We start from the raw sequence: 17,752 nt of genomic DNA on the forward strand, positions 1-17,752 counted from the left end.
ATTTTCTTCACGTATCTAAAAATTAACAGATGCAGGCACAGCTATTTTTCATCTTGCAGAACTGAAGTAAAGGCACCTCCAAACCACGAAAGCTGACAAGTCAGTGCCTCCATCAGTCCATTTGAATTCAAATTGTCTGTATCACCAGGCTCTAGTTTCTTCTGCAGGGCTTGGAGCTACTGCTGCATGCGCAGAAGGTGACCAGAGCTTTACGGATCAGGTCCTTAGTTTGTTTTGGTAAGCATGAGCCAGGACTTTGTTTTTACGAAGTGCCGCTAACTGCTCATTCACTGCTCAGAACAGAAACCAGAGGAAGGCACAACTTCCATGTTCTTGCTGCAGCAGATTTCTTTGCCAGGAAAAACATTTTTACACTTCTTTCTTGGTGTGTTTTAATGGTTTCTATTTCTACATTATCTGTTCCTGAGATTATTTCCTGTGGGAAAGATTTAATATTTTTAATTCCAATAATAATTTTAGTAACAGTTGCCATTTTCTGCCAATGTTTCTGCATTTTGGGATAGAACCAAATGGTATATTCTAAATTCCTCTTCTCATCACAGTTTCTCCAGGAAAGCTTTAAAGCAGTTACTTCATACCTCAAAAATCACAGGGGAGAGAACAGAATTGTCTTGGGTTTATGAGACTGATTTTCCATCAAGTTCCAGGCTATCACCGGCTTCCTGCAGTTAACCTCATTCTTCCATTTCCATTTAAAAGTCAAATGCTTCTCTCCCTCATTTAGCTTTCATGTTATTCAAGCTAGGTACCTGGTTATAATTTCTACTGCTAGCTCTTTTGCATCCAGCTAGGAATAATTTGCGTATCAAGAATTGTTGCTGCTTCTTGGCAAATCTGGCTGCACTGAAGAATATTAGTGTGAAAGGCTGCAGAGGCCCTTTCTGTTCCTGTGCCACTAGCACCCTTGGATTATAAAGCTCCCATTCTGGAAACAGCAATTATATTTTTGATGCAATTTAGACTTTTGTACGCACGAAAAGTGGTGTTCCTGCACACAGTGTCTTTGCTGAAACCCAGGAATGAAATTCCTGTCTCACTGAAATCAGCAGCAGGTTCAACCTCAACTTAGCGAAGTTAGGATTATGTCTCAAATGGCAGCCGTGGCCTTAACCAAGAACACTACTTCAGAGTTAATAAACTCCTTACTTTCAGTCAGGAATAAACACATCTAAGGGGGTTGTGTTGTTGTTGTTTTGTTTTTTTTAAAGGAAGATTTTTTTTAAACAAACATTGAATTGATATAACTTCTTAAAAGAAGGTATGGGTTGTCTTTTGCAGGAAGTTCAGCAGAACCAAGAATGCTTAGAGCCAGTCCCAATATACAGCATATTGTTTATTTGTCAAAATTTAATAAAATTTACTCCAACTTTCTGTTTACCCCTGAAATGCCTGAGAACGATGTGAGTCTTCTAGAGACAGTGCCCGATAGGCTTTTTGTTTTCCAACCCAGTTGTTCTTTAGGTGAAATGGCAGTTGGCTCCTGTTCACTGCAGCATAGATTTTAAATGAGTAATATATTCATTGTGGAAGCACCTGTTTCCTTCTGGGCTAGCTTCTCCTGTTTTGCTTAGTTGCAAAGATTCTGTATTTGCAGGTGAATTATTTGCATTCTAGAAATACATCAGAGGCAACAGCCAGAGGGGGCAAGCACGCTGGTTGTGGCTGCCCTGGCAGAGCCACTGCTGCAGAGAAAGTATTAACTAACTGTTGCATTTTATGCCATCTACTGCCCCGGTCACACCGGAGCAAGTTTCACCTGGGAATCCTCCCCTTTACTCTCAAGGGCCATGAGGACAGAAGAAATTGTCTTCATGTACCCAGAGATCCCACATCAAATGCTGCCGGAGAGGTGAGGTTTGGATCTCATGTTTATAATTCAAATCCCTCACTAACATTACAAAACAAAATCCATTAAAAATTCTACCTTAAAATAGGCAGAAATCATCCTTTTCAAGAACACAAAATGCCTTTTAGATTTTGATTCAGATTTTTAATAAATTGTGCCAGTAGAAGCTTTCAAAGGCAATGATATATCAATAAATAACAGTTAAATTGAGTTCCTGAGAAAGAACCTACCACATGAAAGAATGTCAGATAGATGTAAATAACAAAAAATGGCATTACTATATAAAAAAGCAGTAATACTGAATCTTACATGAACTGTCACAACACAAGCACTGCATACCTCAGAACATTCCTTTCATACAAATGTAAACAAATACACAATCATTTTTGTTTAGTTTAGGCTGATGAATTTATATGTTGTTGCTTAGATATCTAAACAATGGATAGGATAGGATATGCTAAAACATTAAGGAATAATATGTGGAATAATATACGGAAAAAATAATGAAGCTCCAGATTTAAAAATAAAATAAAGCAAAAACACATTAAAGGAGTGTTTTCCTCAAATGTTATTATGTCAATCACTTTAAATAGGACTGTTACACTAATCTGAATTAAGGATTTTTGTGTGTTTACTTATTTAATTATATATAATATATATGCAAATATGTATGGCTTAATTATCTTTAGTATTCTGATATCACCTTGAATAATTCTCACTTATACATATAAGAAAAATGCATATTTTAACATAGTTAAGAATTGATATTTCAAAGTATGCCTATAATTTGAAAGAAATGCAGGACTATTGTGCTCCATCACAGCAACATTTTTACCTATAGGCAACAGGACAGAATGACCTATGAACAAAGCCAACATTTTCAGATGTCAGTGCCTAAAACATTAGGATCCTAAATGGATACACAGCCAGTCACGTGTAGGGATCTGATGTCTGGAAAAGCCATGTACCTCCCGGTTCTGTAGACGTCTGTGGAGCTGCACGCGCCCAACATCAGCCTCATGGCACTCAGGATCCTTATGCGTTACGGGAGCACGGCGTTAGACACTCTGTTTTGAAGACGCTGAGCTACATATGTTAGTATTGGTGCTCTGCATTACTGCTAAAATTAAACAACGGACGCTGTGCTGCATGCCACGTGAATAAGCCCGGTCTAGACTGTTGCCACAAATCAGCTTTGTAATAACCATCTTGCTATTGATCTTTGTGGGGAAACGTGTGCTGATGATACATGTTTACTGAAATGATCTATTACATCAGACCACAAAATCACTATTCAGTTATAACCTTTGCAATCTGTTTTACAAAATTAATATTGGATACAATCATAAGAAGAAACCACCCACACAATACATTATCAACACACAGTTTAAAATGGTCTAATTTTAGACCCTCAGTAAAAACGGATCCACAGGACCTGCCTGTGAATGGCAAGAAAAGGCCATTTCAAACAGAAAAACACTGCTCATGCAACATTCTTCACACACTAGACAATGAAATCACACCCAAATTGTCACTTGCTCACACTTTCTATTACACTCCAATAAGCAGAAGGAAATAAAGCAGCTTTAAGGTTATGTCACAATTTTGAAATGTGGAAAATACATATAATAAACAAAAATCATGGTGCGAATACAATGGCATCAGTAAATTTAGAAAATTACAGAGGTTTTTTTTTGTTCATTTTTTCTTTTCTTTCTTTCTTACATTATTGCACAGAGACCTTTCATCACATGTTCTTCAGCTTTATGCATCTTCCTAAATGTGAAATAAGTGCTATGGATAAAATAAAAATGTAGAAAAGAAGAACAGCAGCATGATTTGTCAAAGTTAATCCCTATAATTTAGTAGGAAAAAACCCCCTGCTATAAACAAAATATAAGTGCTCTTTATTCATTTAAAAAACAACGCTGACAGTTGCGGAAGTCTGTAAATGTTAATCTGAGTAGGGGGATGCTGACCTCAAATAAAAATAGGCCTAGAAATGACAGACTGCTGGCCTTGCAGATTTTGGTGAAGACCAGGATTTCAAGTGTAATTATCAACAAAGTTATTTACAGTAAAACTGACCTGAACTTTCAAGAGTGCCATTTTTAGGACCTGGCCCTGCAAGCTTCTGACTCCCCAGGACAACTCCATCCTCAGCTGAAGTTACACCTGAAAAAGCACTGCTACAGGATCAGCTCCTAAAGGATCAGTTAAAGGCCCTACTGGATTTGATATTAGTCTTATCTGGAGTACTCTATACAATAATTTACACATATACAGGCTGACAAGCTCCAGTCTGATCCACCACACCTTTGTCTTCTACATCAGATTTCTCAGACTGGCCAACTTCCATTCCAGAAGGTTTGGGATACCTGAACGGATACCCGTTGTCATCGAAGAACCTTCGGAAAGTAAACTCGTAAAAAGCATGTTCTGTGTGTTTGCTATTGGAAGAGGCTAGTGGATCCCATGTCCTGGTGCTGTCACCGCTAGCATCGTTCCAAGGACCTTCTTCTTCAACTGGATCAAAATTTGAGGTGTCCATTGGATGGCTGATCTTTGGAACATAGGGAGCTGGCTGCCTACGGATGTCGGTAGAGAAGTCCATAGAGTGAAAGAAAGAATGGGCCTTAATATCATCTGCTCCATTTCTTCCAAGCCTGTCCTCAGCAGCACAGCAGAGCTTTGTGATGAGATCAGTTGCCTCAGGGCTGAGCTTGATCTGTGAGGGAATGTGCAGTGTGCTTTCCCAATTTATCACCTGGAGGCAAGAAAGGCATTAAAGAACTTCTAATCCTGGAAACAGAATCTTTCCTATTGTCAACATTTAAGCGTACAGAAGAATACATATAACTAGTCAACTCACAGTCTGTATAATTATGTTAGAGGTTCAAGAACCCAATGATCAGATTGCACTGGCTATTTATAACTACTTTAATGAATCAAGAAACATTGTCGGATAGCGGATAAAAGGAGCAATTCCATTTTTAAAAAAGGCAGATTGCTTCCTGAATGCTCCCATGGTCTGATTTGAGAACATACTTGGTTTACACATGACTTCATGGAATGACTTCACGGAAAACGACTCACTGCTTAGATCTGAAATGCTTACATTGTCAACTGTAATTGTCACTGGCATATCAGCTTACTCAAATCTGATCGGCACTCTAAAGAATTTAGATGGGTGAACTTGTGCTTAGAAAATCAGAATTGTGCTGAGAAGACTCATAAAACTAGTAACTATGCAGTTGGACAAGTCAGTTCAAGTCTGACATTCAGTATCTTCACTGATTGGAAAAATATTTCTCCCTGCATAGAAGTATTTAAAATAAAGCTTTTGTAATCACAGCTCCTTTCTTCAGTAAAACAAGAGGGGATAGGTCTGCACATGGAGGAGAACAGAGGGAAATGGTTAAAATTTTGCTACCACAGACTGGAATTTTGCTTCAACTTACCTTCAGTTGGGTTTCTGTGGGTGTAGGAGCCAGAAAAGGAGGCTGTCCCACTAACATCTCAAAGAGGATCACACCAACACTCCACCAGTCACAGAGCTGAGTGTATCCTGAAAGGCAAGTCAAAAGGTTGTCCTTCACCAACTAGGGAGAATGTGTATAGAACTACTTGCAATTAAGTAACAAAACACACAGCACAGATTTCTGTCTTTTCTCAGACAATCTGTGACCTAAAAACAAAGGACTCCCAATCCACTTTCATCATAAAGTTGCTTCTGCTTTGCTGACCTGAATTCTACTTCTGTCAATAAAGATCTAATCCTGTTGTCTGGAAATCTTTCTGAATAAATTTAATTCTCAACAAATGCGAGTAGTGAAATCATATAATTAGAAAGAATGAAGTTCTTTTCGTGCCTTGTCCCATAACTACATCACTACAGTGCACAAACTGGACCTCAAAGAATAACAAAAAGGTTTAGTGACTGATGTCACCCCTAGGTTCAGTGGAGGTGACACCATGAGTTTGAGAAGCTGCTGAAAGACACAGTCTGGCTCTAGAGACAGAAGAAAGCCACGGACAACTTTCTGAACACATTCCAAGCAGAAGAACAATTTCAATCACTTAATTGCTGTGGCAAGACAAATAAGGTATATGCTTGAGATCTCTGGAAAGGAATGGAGGATTTAAACTATTATTTCAATGGAGATGTGTCATCAGATGATGTATGATCCAATGTGAAATCTCTCAACTTGGGAAAGATCAGCCTTAGGATCTGACTTGTAGACAACTTTGAACATCTAATCTCCTTACTACAGTAAGCATGTCTGTTCTGCATGGATAGCCACCAAGTACTGTCTGAATTCCTCAAGCCAAGCTTTTGAATGCAGGGTGTCCAGTGTAAATTGTGGAAAACTTTGTTGGGTTTCCCCAAGATTCTGGCTGGGAATCTGGAGGATGTTTCCACAAGTTTACATCATCCATATTTAAGTGGCCCATGTGAATCAGCAATTCAGAATCATCAGCTGGCTACTCCCTGGTCTATGTAAACTTGCTAGTGGTCATAGTTGTACTCCATGAGTACAGATAATCTGTTTTATACTTGAAAATTATCACTGCCAACATCACCTGACACATTTATTAGCAGTCTCATTCAAAGGCCTCAGACTGTAGACATACACAGACATACAAAGTATGACTACCATCAACGTCAGCAATATGATGCTGAACAGTGGAGCAGGTAGAGAAATCTGTTCTTAATGTGAGCTAAGTGTTTGTGGCCTTCAGAATTACAATCTTCCAAAGCAGCAAGCTTATTTAAGGGGGAAAAACCCAAAAGTATTTCAAAGCATCAATGGTCACTTAAACAGGAGAAAAATTCAGGTTACCTACCTTTACGAAGCAGGACTTCAGGAGCAATGTAATTAGGGGTTCCAACTAATGAGTGGGCTAGACATCTCTGATGCTGCTTCTTAGCTCTTTGTTCCAATGTCTTCAGCCTATCTCCACATCTACAGTTGGACACATCATCCCAGAGATCACTGGGCTCCATGCTGTCTTGTCTGATATGGCTCCCTTTCAAATGGGACAGAAAGTTTACATTCTTGGTCATGAAATACAACACACAAAGCATTTATCTAGATCTAGTTGTGCCATCTTCTACTCTCACTCAAGAACAGCATTTAAACTTTAAATGCAAGACATTTCCTTCTGCCCTCCCCTTCACAATTGGCTTCCATAACCAGCAAAATGCCTGTCTCAGTGCAAGGAAGCATGCTCCCATATGGGGGGATACAGAACAATGGAGTGCATTTAGATTAGCTATACCAATTGTTTATGACCTCTTTGCCAACAGACACCAATATCCCTCAATGGCACACACAAGAGGTGTGTGAACTAATTTAAATCTGTGATTAAATTATTTCACCATCAAAAAAGGCCCTCCAAAGAAGTAAAAACCGAAAAATTCCTGCTACTGCAGCAGTCAGCCAGATTACCGATAGGGATTTAAACAGTATTGGAAACACAGGACTGGAAACAAACTAACTGAATGAGGTAGTGAGAGACAGATGCATCATATTGCCATTGACCCTTTGTCAATGTACACACCTGTCTTCTGAGCTGGCATTTCTGCTAAAAGATGCCTGCTTGTTTCAAAATAAATAATGCAATACCACCACAAAGCCTAACAGTACCTTTCTGATAGTATTTTGAATTGTGAGTCCACCTGAATCCAGTACACAGTCCAAAGTCAGTCAGTTTGATATGCCCATCAAGGTCTATCAGAATGTTGTCTGGTTTGATGTCTCGATGAATAAATCCCATTTTGTGCACGCTCTCTATAGCCAAAGTGAGCTCTGCAATATAAAATCTAGCCAGACGCTCTGGAAAGACCTCCATCCGAATCAGTAGACTCATCATATCCCCTCCTGGGATGTAGTCCATCACAAAGTACAAGTTGTCTTTATCTTGGAAGGAATAATAGAGTTTAACCACCCATTCATTGTCTGCCTCAGCAAGTATATCCCTCTCTGCTTTGACGTGAGCCACCTGGTTCCGGTTTAAAACATCTTTCTTTCGTAGAGTCTTCATGGCATACAGGGCATGGGTATCCACTTTGCAGGCCAAACATACTTCTCCAAATGCACCAATACCCAGAGTCTTGATTTTCACAAACATAGATTTGTCCATTTTGGCCCTTTTAAGTCTGTTGTAGTTGGACTCCTTCTGGTAGAGAATTTTCCTCATTTGTTCCTGTTCTGCTTCACAAAGGCCAGCCTTTACAAAGGAAAGCAAACCACAAGAGCTAGTACTGTTACATTCATAGCACAGGAACAATAAACTAGCATTCCCAAAATGCATTTCTCAGAAAAATTAACCAAGAACCAGAAAAGACATAGTAATGGGAGATATAGTCTCTTGTCTGTCTGTTGAGGTATTTCTGAAATACCAGCAAATTCACTGTGCCCTAACTTGTTACCTGAATTTGCCATATCTGATACTGGTCTGCCTTTCCCGATTGACTGAACAGAGGCATAGAGCAATACTGTCATATAACACAACAAACCTAATAATGAAATTTGGTTCACACCTTTCAAATATGTACTTTGCCACTGCACTCCAGTATACATATGTGCACTGCAGTACAGTTTAACTTAAACTGAAACTTAAACCTAGATGCAGCAGTCACTTTGTTCATGAACAGTTCTCCAAGGCAAGTGACATTAACAGTTCCTACCTTGAGTGCTGTTTGACGATTAGTTTTTGTGTTGTAATTAAGAAGCACACCCAAGTGCTTTGGAAACCTTCTTTGGAAGCTGTTTTTCTTCCTCTGCCACATACAGCCGCCACTCTCAAGCTTTGTAGATATCCTGACCATCTGTTTTAGAAGCTTCTCCCTTTTCCATCCCAAAATACATGCGTGTAACCCTCAGCTCTGGCCTCCCCCCAGCCACTGCAGTCCAGACCCTGGTGCCATTTCCCCGCTAAATGTATTATTCCTCTTCTGCACCTAAGCTGTAAAAAAACTGGCTTGTCTAGCTACCTCCTGTCCCCAGGGAGCCTCCAAGTAACCGCAAGTAGCATTTCACACGGCTGCCAGGAGAGACCTCCTAAGAATGGGAGAAGTATTATCCAGCTAGACTTTCCTCACCCTTCAAGACAGAGCCTGCACACTACTAGCTCTGCCAGCTTTGGTGCTTACCCTCTCCTAAGGGCCATTAGTGGCTTCCACCAGTAGAAGCCCCTAGACTGATCCTCAGGATCCTCTGACAACTCATCTTCTGCAGCACTCCCCTTTCTTTCTGCATACCCCATTTCCAAAATCCTGAATTAACTGACATCAGCTGAAGCACTTTGAGATTAAGATTAGTGGGAAGGGGCAATGGGGAGGAAGGTGGAAGGAGTTGAAGCTGACTGATTAGCAGGCTAGAGATCCAAGCATACACCACACTGACAGGGCCACTGCTTAGACTGATTTAATTTCACATCTGTAGTCTAGGTCTTTGAAGATGAATGTAGACAGCCAAGCTATGCAGTGAGATCCCCACGAAATAAAAATGAAATCTGCATGAATGAAAGATGAAGGATGTCTGCAGAAACTTGCAGAACGGGTAGGATGAGTTTTTAGACAGAAGGCAACAGCTGAATCAAAAGAAGTAATACTGTTTTTAAAATGTAAGGCAAGTACATCAATCCATAATAGAGGAAGTGTTTACTGTTTTACAGTAAAATAATTATTGTGTTGTGTTCTTGGTTAATTCTAGAATAATGTAATAATCAGATAGCCAAAAGTCTCCTGAGTGTCTTATTCTAGCCAGTGATGAGGTGGTTAGGGGAAGGAGTTGTTTTTATTTCCAGCTGAATTATCTTTGAGTTATGAAGTGAAGGGAAGCTAAAGAGTCAGAAGAGAAGGAGCAACGCAATTAGCTGCTGTTTTACTTCTCTAGAGATCATTCCCTATCTCACTCTCAGGAAAATATTCACTAGATCCAAGCAATGCCACAATCTGTACTTGCAGTGAGGACAAACTATTAACTGTCACTAAAATGCTGACCTTTCAAGGGATTTTAGAAGCATATTAGTTTAATTTTAACCTCAGAAAACAAGCCACTCTGTTTTCTGGAGCAATGTGAGCATCAAATTAATTGACTCTAGAAAGTCAATGTGCTAGGGAAGATTCGGTAGTTAATTATTAGCCATTATGCATTAATAATAGCTTTCTTTAGAGTTTATCCTTAAATACAAAAGAAGTCTAGTCATATTCTAGTCATGTCTAGGTAAAAACCTCTTCCACATTTAAAAATGAAAAACAAAATTGCCAGAGCAACCACCAAAACTTGGCAGCTTTGTTTTAAGCAGCTCTATCAGTGAATCAACTTAGGTTTGAGAGCTACAATTAGGCATGAAAGAAGTGCTCTCACTCAAAAAGTGCACCTTCCTGAGACCTGTTTCTAGAACAAGTTCCAGCAAGGGTCCCAAAATCAGTTCAAGCTGGCCAAGATATGGTTACTTGCACAATACTATTACCTACATGTTTTCAACGGACAACTTCCAGTCAAGTATTACATATTCATCTGAAAACACGGCATGGTGAATATACTGCCAAGCTGAACCATGACTGTGGTGAATGAATGACTATCATGGCACAGTGAGGAAGAACTGGAGCAGAGATAAAACATTTTTCAGAGTTTTGTAAGAGCTGCCAAAGTATTGCCAGAGTTATTTCTGCCTCAAACCTGGCTTCTGAGTTCTTGCCTAAGCAAACATAAGACTTTCCTACAAGGGGGGTTTTGCTTCATTTTACCTTTCCAGTATGAAGATACATTTCACATCTCAGGTTTTTCAGACAGCCTCCCACACCTGCATCCATGCTTCTAAATGACAATAGTCTGGTATAGGGAGGTATTGGATACCTACTACTTGCAGTGGAGTCTGTCTTTATAAATTTTTTGACTGATTAAAAATAGTAATAATCAATTTGACCTCATTAATTTTTATTATAACAAAACAAAGAAAATTACTTTAGCCATTTCTTGCTCCAATTGTAATCTTCTGTTAATTTTCTGCTGGTAGGTCTTTATGACATTTTCTACATGTTGCTCCATGTAGAACTTGAAGGCAAAAGGTGAGTAGCTCTTTATTCGGGATTCTCTCTTTTCTTCATCTTTGCCATTTTTTCGCACAGGCACCGGAGACGTCTGAATCTGCTTTTTATCCTTGCTTGGTTTTTCAGCTTTAGTGTTCTTGCTGCTTTTATCATTTCGTTCGCTGTTCTCCTCAGCCTTATTGCACGTTGAACTGGGGACTACACGAAGAGTCTGCTCTACACCCATGCATAAGCAGTTGATATCAAACTGCTCAGAGCTACCAGGAAGTAACAAATGCTTGGGATATGGTGGTGGTGGACACCGTAGTTCCTGGTTGCCATAATCCACATCTAGCTGATAGGCGTTAGCTGCTCCAACAGGTGGCACATGCTGCTCAATGATCTCCAAGCCGTCCACGGCTTGTGCCTGAGCAGGTAACCATCCAGGATGGGAAGGTCCCACTGCAGTCTGAGGCTCAGGTCTCATCACTCGCATGCTCTTCACTGGCTGGAGAATATGAGCGGATGTGACTGCTGTGATCGTATTTGGAGACGTAATTGAAGGATCAGGTTTCCCTGGAGGAACCTGCCTTATAGACACTGTCACTTGTGGCTGTTGCTGGTGGTTGTTAAAGGAGTTTGTTCTGCTCGGCACTGTGGCATCGGGTCTGAAGGATACATGTTGCCGTGGAGACGTTTCTATTCCTGGATTTTGTAAAGAATCTCGGCGTGATGGTGTTGCTGCCTGCCACTGCTGAACTTGAGGATTATTCATGTCATAGAGGTCCATGTTTAGGCTATTTCTAGATGGAGTTAACAGATTTTGTGGTGGACTGTCTGAAAAATCATTAGCAAAGGCTGGACCTCTTGATATCACATGCATTTGATGAGAAGAAGGACTTGTCTGTTTGTGATGAGAATGTGATATATACAGGCTTGCTGGTGCCTGCTGAAACGCATGAGCAGAATTATTCTGAACAATTGCCCCTTTATTTGGGAGATTGGTGTATCCTCCCTCCTGCTGCATCTTGTTTTGGAAGGATGGACTCCGCTGAACGCCATACCCCATAGGTTCCCCCTGCACCATCATGTGCTGCCTACTGTAATGTTGGCTGTTGGAGCCATGGGATGCCTGCAGCTGCAAAGCTTGACTGCTGTGATTACCCACTGGATAATTAATCACAGAAGACTCAATATTTGGAGGGTATGTTTTCTGCTGATGGCTTGTTTGTGTGCCGTGAGTGCCTACTCCAGAGGGTCGCTGCACAGGAGCATTCATAGCTGTAGACTGTGAAGTAGAGATTAAATAGTCCATGTACGGCCTTGGAACTTCAGTAAGCATATTTGCACCTTCTGCTCCAAAGCCTGTCCCTTCATAGGCTGCATTACTGATCTGATGGTAGGACGGAAAAGATTCGTTTGATCCTTCGAAGCTTGGCCTGCGGGTTACATTGTTTGGCACAATACCCTTTCCTTTATAAAGAGAACACAGAAGAATGTTAGAAAACAATTCAGGTGAACCAATTACTTTGCATTACTCATCCATCTATACATACAAACATACACACACACACACAAAAACTGTGTAGGGAGTGTTATAAAAACACCTTCCAAAATCTAAATTAAGCACTCTGAACATTTAAAGTTACAGTTGCCAAGTATTACTACTGATAATGAGCTACTAGCCCCCAGTACTGCTCATGCCAGGAATCATCAGGGAGTCCTATCAAATCATGAAAATAGAAGCACAAATTCCTTAACTATGAAATCATCAGATTACACTACAGCCTGGGTTTTAAAGCTGGACCAATATTACCGGTCATTACCCACAGACAGGAGGAAGCGACAGAGCAGGGGGTTAAGTACAGCACCAACAGGAGAAAAAAAGCTGCTGGAAGAACTGTCAATATAACTTAAAGTCAACATTACTATAAGCTACTAGGTCATCACATAGTCCACATCATCTGTACAGTGAGCTCACTGCTCATGCTGGGGATCTGTTTACATCTCTCTGGTTCCATTGTTCTCCTCAAAAATCCTTGTTCTCCTCTCCTTCCTCTACAACAAAGGCATCATACAGTTTGTCCTGTATTCCTTCCAATGTGTTGGACAGAATATCCCCTCATATTACTCATCATCCATCTGTTTGGAAGGCAAATCTTTCGGGGTGTCAACATGTTAATCTTGTCTCTGCGCATTCTTCAAGCTAAGATAACAGCATTCTTATACTCAAAGTGTTAATGGCACTTTTCATCACTTCTTTGATCTGAGGACAAATTGCAGGTGTATAAAGCACTGGCTGTCCTAAAATGACAAGGGGACACTCTGCATTGTCACTGGTTTTTGTTCCCCTTCTGGTTCTTTAGCTTTCACAAATCACAGGACTTGGCCCATTTATGCCTAAACAATTTCCTTTTAAAATCTTGACTTCTGCAAGAATAGTTGCATTGAGCTAACAGGCTTGAACACTGGATTGCAAGCTTTTCCGATTACATGCATTACAGCATGACCCAGCTGGGCCAGTGCAGCACACTGGAGCATAGCTGTTGACTCCTCACCTTGACGCACAAGCCCAGCTATATACAGACACACGAGGACGTGCTTGTTATTAAGACAGGTCTATGCACCATCTCTGCATGCTGAAGAGGCTGCCCCCACACTAAATAACACTTTCATAAACAATGCGACGTTCTGAAATGGAATCAAGTTGGACAAATAATCAGCATTCTTTAAAATGAAATCTATAATCAGCAGCTCTTTTTCCTATGATAACACAAGGCCATGCTTACGGAGGTGGTACTTGTAACAGCACTCCCTGATAGCTCATCTGTTGGGATGCAGTGAGATGCACTGATGAGGCTGTGGCAATCCAAAGCATCCTAAGAAAAGGCTGCTCTGGCCTGGAGGTGGGAGGCAGCCCGGAGACCCATTTGTCATCTCTGTCAGTAGGATTCATGCTGAGCCTCATGGGCAAACCAACTTTGTTTTTCCCTATCAGAGGACGTGAAGGAAAGTAGCAGCAGTAATTGTCCTCCTTTGGGACACATATGTCAGTTGCGCAAGGAATCTTGCTGATGTCAAGAGAGATATGATATCCACCTCCTAGATTTGTATATCAGTAAATCTGTTCTGGTCTGATGAAGGATATTTGGATTTGTGAAGATACCAAATGTGGTAGTTGCAGATGATTTTTTTTTTCCACACATTCCTATCCAACACAGTAACTGTTATGACTACCTCTTGCCTATGAAGGTTTTAGATCAGTGTATTCTTAAGATCAACTATACTCATGGGATCATCTGTTTTTATACATAACTCTCTGTCACACAGTAATATCTGGTAAGTTTTATTTGAGTCCTGCCAGTATGCTGAAACTCTTGTTACCTTTGTATTGAAGTTAAAGCAGGACAAAAATGAATAATTTGAAAATATATTTCCATACACCAATATATGGAATTCAAAAACTGAGGATTTACATTCTCAAACTGCAAAGGAAAAGTTCCCAAGCAGCATTACATGCTTCCTAATGAACTAGAGGAGACGACTGTTATCCTAGCACAAGCAATACCATACCAAGCAAATCAGTATGATTTGGTGGCACCTCAGACAGGCAAACATCAGTTGCACGATATTTAAGTTTTGCATCCTGTTCATCCTAAAAGCAAAGGTGGATCTTCAGCTCAAAAGGTTAAGTATTCAAAACAGCTGCATGCACTGGAATGTTAAGAAAGCAAAACCAAATGCAAATGAAAGACAACTGAGTCATTAAAATGTTAGCCTAGAAAGATTTCACAACCCTTTCAGAGGACATGTACACTCTTTAGGACTGGGTGTGTTCTTTCACTTTAAGGAATAAAGCCTTTATAATACAAAGCAAAATACAGTACAGTAATTCTGTCAAAGTTATTTTAAATTCTCCGTAAGGCCCAGTTGAGGCCACATTGGTGCATGCATTAGGACAGAGTTCTCCAAACAGCAATCTGGCCAGTACCACTTTGTCTGTCAGGTGGTCACACTGCAGGGTAACGCTCTTGGAAAGGTTTTCTTACGGTTTTCCAGAATTTCGCCAAATAATAAAACAGGTAGTCTAAGACTGATAGAAAGGGCAGCTGAGCTCCTCCTTAAACAGAACCATCACCCTTTCCCACCACATCTGAATCTCCATTCCTGAGAGTGACAACCTGGAAAAGGAGGTCCTTCCCTGTTTCCGTCCTCCATAGACGTTGTTACTCTCAGGGTCCTTCAGGAAAGAAGTGGCTTTACTGAAGACCTCCTTCCTGTCCAGGGCTTTCTCTTCCTCAGCTTACCTCATCTCTGGACATGCCTCTCTATCAGCTAAGCCAAATTTAACACCCTTCCCAACAAAGATCTTCAATTTGATCAAGAGGCAAGAAGGGAGATGCTGCTGAGGTAGTCAAGAAGATAAATTTGTCACGTGGAAATCACCTGCACACAGTAAACTTAACTTATGACCATACTCAGAGGTCTGTACTACTATAATCAGGCTGATTGGATTATTAGCTTCAACTAGTCCAACACAGACAAGCCCTTAAGTCTAAACATTGCCACTGACACAAGAGAAGTTCCTTGTCCGACAAAACAGGCCCCTGGCAACAGCTCTTCAATCCGCTCAACCCTTAGCTAACTAAATCCTCTGCAGCATGTAACACTGTGTGATTACACAGGTTCAGCCAGTCAGAGGATGGTTATTTGTCTGCTTGGCCAGTTTTTGAAACTGAAAGAAGATAAATGTAACAAACTCTATGCAAACCAGACTATATCCTGATCACAGATCAAAAGCATTCTGCAGTGCTGTAAGTGCCAATACCTAAACGGTAACAACTCTTGTGAGGCCTTTTGTCAGCTGTGGTCTGATGTTTGCTGATGAGGCATATGCAGGGCCCAAATCCTCCCATTTGCTAATTTACATGGAACAGAGGCAGACTAGGAAGGATGAGTGGAAAAGCTTCTGATACCTTGGCCCAAGCTATTTCTGCAGTGTACTTACAAGGATGTTACCGTGAATTCCTGGGAAGTGAGCTATCTCACAACTCTACAGCAATTACTTATGTGCAAGCTTTTACTTTGCGGTAAACTTGAGATGTTTGAGGTGATTTGCACTGAAGGATAAACAGCTTTGTGTTTAAGAAGGTGGACTACAAATGTGCTCTTGCAAAGCAGGCTGAGTTGTGTCCAGCTTCCAGCCCAGCTCACCTTGCAGGGCCGTGTTCACATTTCTGCCTCCTACAAGAGTACTGCTCAATACTGCCAATCCTCCACTACTGACCAGCAACAACTCTACTTTAAAAAATAGCTTACTGCAAAGAAGAACTCAATTTTTTAAAAATTTAATGCTTACCTGGTGAGGTCTGCTTAATTACACGTACTATCTGTTCATTTCTAGGATCCAAGTAGCTCATCTTACTGATATACTCCAGAGCTGCTTCAATACTTCTGCTACCCGTCTGCTTCAGTGCTCGGACAGCCATCTCCTGTACAAAGCAAACAAAACTTGAATCACATTGAGACAAAGCCCAAGCACTGTACTGCAGGCTAGAAAGATGTAAGTGTTCTTACGTTTATAGAAACATTTTATAATTCACACCAGATCACAGCTGCCTGAAGCCAAATGGACACATATTTTGAAAACATCTGCATGCCTTATACAATTCGAACATAAAAAGAATAAAATAAGAAAAAAAAAAACAACCTACCCAAACTCTGGCAATTAAGAGGCATCACACTGAAATGTGTACTTTAAAATTCCTTAAAACAAACTTTGAGTCAAATCTGGAAAAGGCAGCCTGGTTTGACATAGGATGAAATAGAATTAAATATTTAGCTTTCAGTATTTGAGAGCATGTCTATTAGTCACACCTGAACACAGTAAAAGATTTAATGTTGCACAGATGCCACAAGAAGCTAATTACACAGGGACTGTTTTCTATGCAGAGAATCCTGGCCCCACTAGAGTCAATGGAAAAGAAAGATTGCTGTTTTCAGTACAGCTGGGACATCATTCACTATCTGTTTGGAAAAGGACTAGCACATCAAACTGCATTTCACATTGTTAGTCTTTTTAGCTGTACTTTATTTGGCACACATCCATCACGGAGAAGTTAATATGGATGCCAGACACACAACCTGAAAACTAAAACTGGGATAAACATGAATACTGGAGTTAAACTACTCCAACACAACCATGGGTAGTGTCCCTGCTCTACAGCTAGCAAGTCACGTTCTTCTGGAGTTTGTTATACATTTACTTATAGCTCAGGTATATAGAATACCCTTCAACAATGACTCTAAGCTTTTCATTGCAAAGCAAAACTCACAAATCCTTGCAAGGATGTATGGTCTTTTCTGACATGATGGGGAGACTGAAATCCAGAGCTTTAATGTTGAATTCACATTGCTAAAGTTCAGCCACCAAGAAGTTAGACCTTTAGTTGAAAGCAGTTGTTGAGAACCTTTCTATAATCACCTCCTTCCAAAAGGCAATTCATCACATAGGTATTACAGGAGATAAACTGACCTTTGGTAACAGATTAGAGGACTAATTTGAACTGGACTCCTAGCTCTTAGATGGCTGAAGTTGGATTAAATCAATGCCACCATCAAGGCCTTGCCTGCAAACATCTGTGTTCTATTATCTTGCCACTGTAGTGCCATTTTTTAGGGGAATTCTGTCATCATAACCTGCCTACTGAGCGCTGAATCAGATGGAGTTTGTGCCTTCTTGGCTTGCCTCACTGACTGCAGATGTGACGGCTGGGTTGGCACTCTCCCACAGGGCAGTTCTGTGCGCTGGCTAGCAGTCAGGTAGCCTCAACATGTACGCC

General features: G+C 40.5%; 1 protein-coding gene across 1 annotated transcript in view; it reads right to left on the reverse strand.

Annotated features, from left to right (window-relative positions):
- Positions 1-1,989: 1,989 nt before the first annotated feature.
- The window catches only part of LATS2 (large tumor suppressor kinase 2), a 51,342-nt gene continuing 35,579 nt past the window's right edge, over positions 1,990-17,752 (reverse strand). Inside the window, exons 3-8 of the mRNA XM_075083362.1 lie at positions 16,270-16,402; positions 10,846-12,383; positions 7,519-8,101; positions 6,716-6,898; positions 5,329-5,435; positions 1,990-4,634 (exon numbers count right to left, since the gene is read on the reverse strand). Coding sequence (XP_074939463.1) covers positions 4,140-4,634; positions 5,329-5,435; positions 6,716-6,898; positions 7,519-8,101; positions 10,846-12,383; positions 16,270-16,402 — 3,039 coding nt within the window. The 3' untranslated portion in view covers positions 1,990-4,139. The remainder of the gene's footprint in view (positions 4,635-5,328; positions 5,436-6,715; positions 6,899-7,518; positions 8,102-10,845; positions 12,384-16,269; positions 16,403-17,752) is intronic.

Source organism: Phalacrocorax aristotelis, chromosome 1, assembly GCF_949628215.1.
Source record: "Phalacrocorax aristotelis chromosome 1, bGulAri2.1, whole genome shotgun sequence".
NCBI lineage: Eukaryota > Metazoa > Chordata > Aves > Suliformes > Phalacrocoracidae > Phalacrocorax > Phalacrocorax aristotelis.